The 10,089-nt window shown below is 38.2% G+C and overlaps 1 protein-coding gene across 4 annotated transcripts; it reads left to right on the plus strand.

The window, feature by feature from the left end:
- The first annotated feature begins 483 nt into the window (after positions 1-483).
- On the plus strand, positions 484-9,774 carry cdkn2c (cyclin-dependent kinase inhibitor 2C (p18, inhibits CDK4)). Of its 4 annotated transcripts, none has more exons than XM_069699038.1 (5): positions 484-565; positions 1,153-1,237; positions 2,218-2,347; positions 4,452-4,809; positions 4,916-5,851. In XM_069699038.1, the coding sequence occupies exons 3-5, from the start codon at positions 2,219-2,221 to the stop codon at positions 4,933-4,935; spliced, it is 507 nt and encodes a 168-aa protein (XP_069555139.1). In that variant the 5' UTR covers positions 484-565; positions 1,153-1,237; position 2,218; the 3' UTR covers positions 4,936-5,851. The 4 variants fall into 4 exon arrangements, with proteins under 4 accessions (XP_069555139.1, XP_069555138.1, XP_069555140.1 ...); XM_069699037.1 differs by lacking the exon at positions 484-565 and adding an exon at positions 576-678; XM_069699039.1 differs by lacking the exons at positions 484-565; positions 4,916-5,851 and adding an exon at positions 7,070-9,774 and having other exon boundaries at positions 738-1,237.
- Positions 9,775-10,089: the final 315 nt, after the last annotated feature.

Here is a 10,089-nt window from a genome sequence, read left to right on the forward strand (position 1 = left end):
CTATGACATTTGCACAGACAGCAAACGGATAGGTGCTCTGATTGATGCACTCATCTGAGAGTCATCTGTTTTAGAGAAAGTAGCTCCCTCAACTTTGATGGCGACACATGTCTGTTTGTCCTTGACTGAATAAAACCCAGTTTTAATCATTGGCACCCAAAAAAAAGGACAAAACTTACCTTTGTGTCTTTACGCAGCGCCACTACTCACCGTTGCGAAAATTAGCTGCCCAACGAGGGACTATGCATGGTAGTCTTTGTGATGAACTCATTGCTATTCAGGTTATGTTACAGGAAATCTCATTAATAAATGTTCACGTACGCTTATAAACATCAGCTCAAAGTGTAGAAGAGCTCCTTCTGACCCGATCTGACCTCAGCGCTCCGCCAGACGGCATCGGGCCGGAGCTATATCATTTCGTCACCAGAGGGCGATGTAAGAAAAGGAAGCTGGAAGACACCGCCCTCAAGCACTGCATGATATATCTCTGTCACTGGGATCGACAATGAAAGATGAAATAGAAAATACTGATTCAGCCGCTGCTGACGTGACGCTGCTCCACATGGTAAGAATGAACGCGCCACCGTCTTCACCGTGACAGGACTGTGGTCTCTGCTCCGTTAAGCTTGTCCCCGCCTCGTCTGTTTTACCATCCAATCATACGTCTCATCTTTTTGGGCAAGTGTTTCAAAAAAAAAAAAAAAAATTCATGGCTAAACTGTTAAGGAGCAACATCCTGCTTCCTAAGGCTCGTTTCAAATGATCCGTTTTTCTGATGTCGGTGAGGATATTTCAGGAGAAGCCTTACCGAGTTTGGACATTTATAACGCAGAAGTTTGCATTCACTCGGACATCGATGTGACGATGGTTCATGGTGGATCATCGAAAACTGAAAGGAGGCTCGTGATGACTAAGCGGTCTCTGCAGATCGGCTCTCCTCTTCGTCTCCGTCTTTGCAATACCGACGTTAAATCAGGATGATACCCGAATACAGAAGCATCTTCTTTTTTCTTTTCTTTTTTTTTTTACACTTATTTTGAAAACGAGCGGGAAGTGACAGTTAATGACATCACATCTTTTGATAATGCGCAGATGCAACGTGATATTGGTGATTTATTTACTTCGTTTTTGTTATTTGTATTGCATTTTTAGCTTTCACGTCGCTTTCGGAGAAAAGGATGGCATCTGCTGACCGGCTATACGGACGATATGTGTGACGGTTTCAATATCATTTAAGGTAAGTTTTAAGTCTTATTATTGTTTGTTTTTTGCTTTTGGCCTATTGTAAACGTAGGCTATTACTTCAAGAGGTACACAAAGAAGCTTCTGCTAAGCATCCGATTAAATTCAGCAACCATGTAGGGCAACAACGAGTGTAACTGTTAATATTGTTTCCATATAATTGTGACCAGTGCCACAAACAGAACCGAAATCGTGCTAGTCTCGTTTTGTAGTTGGATTGCATTGCTACTAAAATGCCCCAAAAATATCATAAACCGTATCATTTTCTACTGATCCATTTGAACTTGGACCTAAAATTGTGCAGATCATAGAGAGACATATTTATTTATCTTAGTTTAATGATTAGGCTCCAAATTAATTCAGCTACAAGTAGCCTACAATATGAATCCTGAAAGCGAAAATATATCATAATATCAATGTATAAAAATCATGTAGCCTATTCTTAGAGGGATTAATGTGCAACATACATCATTGTTTACTCTATTAGCATTGATGGGTTGCAGAACTATATAAAAATGTATTAGTAGTGATAGGCTTTATTTAGAACAGAAAAAAAATAAAGAAAGACGTTTTCTATAAGCTGGTAATTTTTCACAGGAAAACATTTGAAATGAAGTAATAGGTTTTGTATCCAACACCCACAAATTACTTTTATCTGGCTAGTTTAATGCATTAAAAACGTTCTGATTTAGGCCTCTTGTGGATTTCTGGTTTTTAAAACGTGCTAAAGCTTGACCAACGTGCATTTCTTACAGCCTAATGCCTACTCAATAAGTTTAATCAGAATTTTCTTTTCAAAATTGTGAAGACGGTAGTGCCAGGGAAAGAGTAGGTCCAGTGATGCAAGTGTAGAAGGGGGAGGTACCTTTCAGATGGCCTACATACAAAAGCAACCTGTAGCTGTCTTATTATACATTTGCCACCAAGCCTGTTGAGGACCCTCGACCATATTTGTTCATATATTTTTTTTACAAGAATGGCTGACAGGGTGCTATCTGACCAGCTCTGCAATGCCTCTGCCAGAGGAGACCTCTCTGAAGTCCGGGATTTGCTTGATAAAGTCGACGTCAATGGATTAAATACATACAACAGAACTGCACTGCAGGTCAGTAAAAAAATCGTTCACTGTCACTCAAGTCAAAGTGAACTCGGTTAAATATATTGTTTTTTCTGACTGTTCTGATTGTTATCAGTAGCCTGTTTGACTTCCTTTGTTCACCATTACACTTAATTAAATTGCCAGAGCTACCTCATCTTACCAAAATACACTAATACAAATAGCTAAAAAACGTCACAAAATTCATAATATTGCTGGAAACTATTATGTCAAATTACAATAACTGAAGCCTCGAGATTGATAGAATTCATGTGTTTTTAAGGAACTAAAAAGGTTCTTTTGTTGTCAGTAAGTAGATTTAAGTAAGATTTTGCAATTGAGCCTGAGAAAGATGTTATTTAGATGTAATAAAGGATAAGCCAATTTTGGTATTATTGTAATAACAGAAATCGTTTTATATGAACCAAAATTCATGTTTGAGGATAGGCCCTGTGCAAGTACACAAAATGGTGAAGATGAGGAAATGGTAGCCGGCCACATGTTGCAGTGTGCTTCCTTGGATGGAATTTTACAAGCCTTTTTTTTATTATTTTTTTAGGGTAAGTGCAAATATCGTCAAAGGTCAACACTTACTAAAATTAAAGTGTATGAGGTCTTTGTTTAATTTTTTTCCTGAGTCACTGCAACTCAGGTTCTGAGAGCAGTGTAGGATCATTGTAGCAGCTGGAGGATCAGTTAGATGTTCCTACACCCACACACACACACACACACACACACCACACCCTGTGAGACCTGTGTGTGTGTGTCGGGAGAGTGAGCTGTGAGTTTAGATTTACAGCACCACGACAGATTGGTGGATTCACTGTCACCAGTACCTGACATAAACTGCAGAATAGAGCCTGTTTTACACCAATTTACCATGTAAAGGCGTAATAGCCTAATCAGTATTACAATAGGTAGTTAACTCCGCTGTCACAAGGACAGATACAGGAGATCATTCCTGCCCACTGCCATAAGACTTTACAATAACTCACCTCTGGCAAAATCCATCACAGTACAAAAACACTGTTGACTGTGTTTCTTGGTTGCTTGTATATTGTATGTATATTATATATATATAGATATATACTGTACCGTATGTATATATATATATATGTTGACTGTGTTTATTGGTTTGTTGTATATAATATATATAGATATTTAATGTACTGTATATATACTGTATGTACTGTGCATTTTATATTTTATATTTATATTTTTTATTTTATTGCTTTTCTATTATATTATTCTATTCTATTATTATTTAATTCTATTGTTTCTATTATTGCTCCTGTATGTATGCTGCTGTGGCGAAAAAATTTCCCCTCGGGGATTAATAAAGTATATACCTACCTACCTACCTACCTAACAACACATGTTAACAACACAGTGATGAGCTTAAAACTCATTTTCATTTTTACTTTATACAATCTTTAATATTACAATTGCTAACAGTGCTCCTAACAATGCGTCTCAAAGTATTACTGCTATTACAATTACTACTGCAGTGGGGAACTAATCCTGATGTTAATAAAACAAACTGCTGGACGATGAACAACATCTCCTGCGTCTCTGAGCCTACGTTTAAATACCCTACATAATGATAAAATGTCAAATTGTTAAAAAACATATTACTTCAGAACCACTCTATTAACCTACATTGTCATCCAGCACCTAAAAGCTAGTTCGCTTTATCTAATATGAGTTAGGCGTTGGCTGGGACACGCTGAACGCGCAAGTCAGCGGTGCTGAGGCTGCAGCAAACATGTCATGTCTTTGATAATGGCCATCAGATCAGTACTGAATTTTTTTTTTTTTTGGTCCAACAAGTTACAACGAGTGTTGGAACCTGCTGGACAACAAGTGTTGGAACTGGCACGCCTAATTATATAATTGCCACACGGCACCGGGTGAAGGGCAACGTTTTCCCGGTGCGCTCTCCCTCCTGTGAATGCCTTTGTTTGCGTGCTGCGAAATGAACGAGGGTGAAGTAAAGTCGGTCCAATTCATTTCAAAGACTTTTAAAAAAAATTTTTTTTTTTTTTTTTAAATTAGACTTTATTTTCCACCATCTTCCTACTTAGGTTTATATTCCTACCTTTTCTGTGTGCAGGTGGTGAAGTTGGGGAACAGCACTCTCGTTCAGGTTCTTCTTGACGCCGGAGCAGGCCCAAACGTACGCGACCCGGCCTGCGGTCTCACCGTGACGCACGACGCCGCGCGCGAGGGATACGTAGATTCTGTGCGCGTGCTGGTGAACAACGGGGCTGACGTGAACCTCGCGGACAATCGAGGTAACCTGCCGCTGCACCTGGCCGCCGGGGAGGGCTACCTGGAGGTGGTGGAGCTGCTCCTGGGACGCACCGCGAACCCCCAAAAGGCGAACGACGAGGGAGACACCGCTGGCCAGCTGGCGCGCCGCCGCGGGAAGATGGAAACTGCTGCGTTCATCGACGTGCATTTGGGTTTCCGTGAGTAGTCTGTATTTTGTAGTTAACATTTTTTTAAATGTCTTTAAAATATCAATTTATTACTATTAAAGAAAGGTGTTTTTTTGTTTTTTGTTTTTTTTTACAGATTTACAAGACGGAATTTAAAATTACAACTTTATTCAAGTTGTGGACATATTTCGGAAGGAGCTGTTGTTTCGCAAATAAAATAAATACAGAATATGTTTGTTACTAAAATACAATAAAAAATGAAAAGAAATACAAAGTTTGTGAGCCAATCAAGGTCCACCTTTTGAAATTGCATGCTGAAGAATCCATGATTAGATTTTTGTTTTTTTAATTTGCCGCTATGAAAAACGAGTACAGGCAATTTAATGTAATTTCTCCAGATCCATTTTTTTGTGTGTCAAATAGTAGCCTACTTAATCTGTATGACTGTATAATTTTAGGAGTGGGCAACATGTGGGAGAACAGGGGTGATTTTAGCTGATCTTATGTTCGTGACTCATCGGTGCCCTCCATGTAGACCTCGGTACGCATTTGATTGAGTTACTGATTTTATTCAGGCCTGTACGCATTGAATGGCGCGACCTCTTGTTTTTGCTTTCCTTTTTCAAGGTAATGTCTAAGCTGAGAGAGAGAGAGAGAGAGAGAGAGTGTGTGTGTGTGTGTGTGTGTGTGTGTGTGTGTGTGTGTGTGTGTGTGTGTGTGTGTGTGTGTGTGTGTGTGGTCATGTGTGTATTTCTGGGGCCTTTCGCTGCTGCAAAAAGTCGCGTCTGAACAAATTGAATCTAAAAAATACAACGGTTTCTATGAAGTGATTCCATAAAAACAGTCGCGCAAGTAAAAACACTTTTCTACAGCCTATAAAATAAATCAATACAAGTTGTCTTTTTTTTTTTTGAAACTCATTTCAAATGCTGCACCTTCTTTTCAGTCAAAGCACGACCTGCTGTTTGAGAACAATATGTGTCATATTGTTTTGATGTCATGATAAAATAGCAATACGATAAATAGCTAAATCTATCATAAAATGGCCTTGCTGTTCCTCAATGCTTGAAATAGGAACTGTAAGAGTTGGCAGCTCGTGAAAGTGAAAGTCACAGTGGTTTGACTCCTCCTATTCATGTTTGTGTCATTCTGGATGACAAAAGTTTTTGCTTTGGGACACTATGATGTTTGACCCTAGTCTAACCTTTAAACAGTCTCTACCATTAAGACTGTTTAAAGGTTAGACTAGCCTGCACTTGGGTTAGGCATACTTGGGTTATTATACTTCAGTGTTTTGAACAAGTGGGCAGCCCTCAGCTTTCAGTTGACTTCAGATCAAGTTTCAGTTCATGTTAAGGTTGTTTTTTTTTTTTTACTTTGCAGTTCCATATAGCCTAAACATTTACCTGCAACCTGCTTATTCTAATTAGTATTTGAATTCTGCTTTGACATACTAAAGCTCTAGTCTGACTGTTTAAATTGATAGAGGCTGTAAAGTAATATAAGATAAATGTATAAAGGCAAATAATAGGCCTATTGATAAAACAATCTATTTAAATGTGTTAATACATACTCTCATACAAGGCCGTAAGCTTGGACTTTTATTAGCTGAACGTATAAATATGCTCTTAAGGAAATTTAGAAAACTACATCCTATCAAAATTTGAAACAGCTTACTGCAGCGCAATAGCACCGCGCCACGCTAACGCGGCGCACAGTAAATATAGGGACTGAAATTATTATCGAAACGGATCGGGACCAGTTCGACCTGTTGGTTTTGACTGGTGTAATTTTACATTACAGTTAGTCAGGGCGAAAATGGAAAAGCAACTTTACTTTCAACTTCTCCGTAAACGCCACGTTTATAATAAACCGAAGGCCCTGCTGTGGATCCCGGGGGTGTGAGCATGCAGGACAGCGAGGCTAAGAAGTGGTGAGGAAAGTTTTCATTTACGAGAAAAAGGGGGAGAAGTTCAATCCGGAAAAATGTAAGTGTGTAGAGTTTGGATTGGACGGTGGAGGAGGCCACAAGAAGACCTGCGACAGCAGTCCCACAAAGGGTTATTCATGAGTCTCCTCCACACAGTATGACGCGGCTTGTGGAAAGCACCGTGTCCACTCCATTGCGAAATCTGAATTTTGGATCTGGTGCCACAGTAAAATGTAGATTTGAGCAGGTGTATGCTCTTATTTGTTGTTGCATTATTATCACTTAGTGTTTATGTTTGCATCAGGATAAATTTATGATATAAACTCATTCTTTTTTTTTTTTTTTTTTTTCCCCTCACAGACTAGAGGAGGAGGAAGATGAGGACTTGGGAGTTTCATTGTTTTGAACTCACAACTGTCTTAAAAACCTTTTGCTTCTGCATTCCCGCTTGTTTCTTTTTGTTGTTATTTGATTCAATATTTTCTAAAAGCTGTTGTTTCTTATACACCCATTGCAATTAGAGATGCCGATTATTATTTTTTTCTATTTACGTGTTAATGCGGAATTGGGAAACCAAACGTGATTTTTTTTTTTTTAGACAAAGATTGCTAATTTGGAATAAACAAAAAAATATAATGCAATTATTGGTCAATATACAGTTAGAATACAGTGTCTAGTTAATTTTGTACACCTATATATTTGAGTACAATTTAGTGCATTATATTCTACCTATACGAAGCTTCTATGCTCAGTTTTTGGTTGCACTTTCAGAGGTGTTAATTTTTCTTCATGTTTACTGAGGTCATAGTTTGTGGTTGTATTGGACTGCACTTAGGTTATGTTTTCAGTGCGCCTTGTCTGTTTGTCATCAGGATTACAGAAAAACGACTGGCCTGATTTGCATGAAACTTGGTGGAGGTGTGTAACGGGCTGAAGAAGAACCAATTGAATTTTGGAACAGATTCAAATTGAGGGCTGGATCAAGGAATTATTTTCCTCTTCCTTTAACATTGTTAGACTTGGAGTATTTGACCTACTAAACGCCACACTTCTTAAAATCCAAAAGTTGGTGGTAAAGTTTAGTGCTGATAACTTATAATTTGGTTGCATAAGCAGATTTGCACATCAAAGTTGCAAATCAGAGTTGACTGTTGGTTTTGGCGGAGGTCTGCGCTCTCCGAGTTCCCTTCAAACAGAATGTGTTTCTGATCAGTAATAGGCCAAAAGAGTTTGTAAGACGTTTGTAAAACATCCAATATCATGCATCCTTGATCAATACCCCTCTGATAGTGTCAATCCAAACGGAACATTCCCAGCTATAAATGCGCAATGTTTAAGAATGTTTTCAGCAGGAATGTTTTCTTTTATTATTGTTGTTCCCTGGATGTGCTTCTTAAAACTAGGATAAAGATCTCTAAAAACTTTTTTTTTTTTTTTTAATATCACATTATTTTCTAAAAAACCTGCTACTGCTAAAAATCATTTCAAGAATCAGTGCATAACGGTCTGACAATTTAATTCAAAAACATTTATAGAAAATCGAATGTTTTTTGATAATATGATCTTACCTTTAAGAAGAAATATTCTGGAAACAAAAACACAACAACATCCTGCTAAAAACATTACTAGAACACCGCACAATATTCTGTTTTTAGAGCTTACGATTTCTAGCTGGGTTACTATCTTTGTAAAAGTATGCTCTGGCTAAGCGCTCGTTTTAGGTTGAGTTCAATTTCACTGAATCACCGAGTGTTATGAACACTCATAACATGATTTTAATGTGAAGACATTTCGAAAGTTTCACTTCTGCCGCTTTGTTTCACCCAGTAACACTTGAACAATATTCTTCACAAAGTGAATCTGTGAAGACGTCAGAGGATGCTGGAGTTGTACACTGATTTAGGGCCTGATTTACGAAAGATCTGCGTGTGTAAAAAATCACGTGCAAACTTCACACCACCCGCAAAAAAAAAAAAAAAAAAAAAAAATGTCCAAGCAGATTTACTAAAGACGTGCAGTGAGGATTGCGTCTTTCAGATGTACAATTTATCGCACGTTGTCCATTTTAGGTGTTTGCCTGCATGCGTATGTAAATATTGGGCGTTTCTGCTCGAAGGTGCAAAATACTGGGAGGGAACATGCAAACAGAACAATTTAGCACCGGCGACGATATTTACTAAACCTGAAAGTAAAAATAGGAGAACGATTGCATGTATATTTTAGTACGACGAGAAGGCATGTATTCATCAAATGCGCACATTTGAGGAGATTGCTGCTCTTATTGTGGTGAGAAAGAGACGCAGGGAAACTAAAGAATCCGTTGAGAACGTGATTTTACACCCGTGGAAAAAAATTTGAGATGTCAGAAGGAACAATTATTCAGACATATCGTTTGTCCAGCGGTGACATTTCTCAGTTATTGAATGAACTGATGTGACGACAGCCAATAACAAGGAGCCACGCAATATCAGCAATTAAAAAAAAAAAAAAAAAAGCTTTACGACTTGTCCTGCCTCTGGGTCATTCCAGCGTATGGCGGCTTGGGATATCGGTGGGACCGGATTCTCCTTTTGCGGTCGCTCTGTTTTCCATTGCTGGAATCACTTTAACACACGCAAACACCTCATTTAAATACAGCTATTAGCACCCGATATCAGTGACGCTCTTTGTAAATCACCCGCAAAACGGGTGCAAAAATAAATGTTCAAATTTAGTGCGTTTTATTTGAGATCTTAGTAAATCAGGCCCAAAATGTGATAGTTTCCCTGAAAGCTATTTTTTTGAAATTGCCTAAATTAAGTTGAACCATATCATGTACTGAGATAGAAGCTGCTTCGCCTGTACAATCTGAAACACAACACGAGCTCATAATGTGAACGTTATTATAGCTCTGCGAAAGAAGCATTAACTCAACTCACGTTGTTCTTTGTGAGGATGCTGGAGTGTATTGAAAGGTATTTCTAATATTCTGCTCACCTGTATTTAGAAACACAAGGACAAAAATGTTCTTTCTATTTCGTTCTCCGCTGCTTGTCAATGTGAAAAATAAAAACAGTGTCAAAGTATATTGTGTCTTATTAAAGTAATATGAAATTATAAAAGGATGCAATGAATCCCAGCTTTTTCTTGTTTAAATCATTGGCAAATGTGTGTGTGGGTGTTGCTTTAGGGGCTAAAGGCCTTCTGTCAAATATCCTTGATTTTCAAATATAAAGTGAACTTTAGACTGCCAACACAATGTAAGAAGCAGCAGCTAGAAACACAGATTATTGTCAGCCTATCACTGGCACTTCATATTAAAGTCCAGTTTTTTATTTTTTTGTATTGCTGCCAGGTTTAGTGGGAGATTATTATTATTTTTAAATCCTTTTGGCCTTTGT

The sequence above is a fragment of the Brachyistius frenatus genome, unplaced genomic scaffold (genome assembly GCF_029030835.1).
Source record: "Brachyistius frenatus isolate BFR_SWC_R1_liver_20210118 unplaced genomic scaffold, ASM2903083v1 Contig_29, whole genome shotgun sequence".
NCBI classification, from domain to species: Eukaryota; Metazoa; Chordata; class Actinopteri; family Embiotocidae; genus Brachyistius; species Brachyistius frenatus.

Bases quoted from the DNA above. Each gene is read 5' to 3' on its own strand.
- cdkn2c (XM_069699038.1), top strand. From the start codon at position 2,219: ATGGCTGACAGGGTGCTATCTGACCAGCTCTGCAATGCCTCTGCCAGA. The intron at 2,348-4,451 runs GTCAGTAAAAAA...TTCTGTGTGCAG, and splicing joins ACAACAGAACTGCACTGCAG to GTGGTGAAGTTGGGGAACAG. The intron at 4,810-4,915 runs GTGAGTAGTCTG...TTTTTTTTACAG, and splicing joins CGACGTGCATTTGGGTTTCC to ATTTACAAGACGGAATTTAA.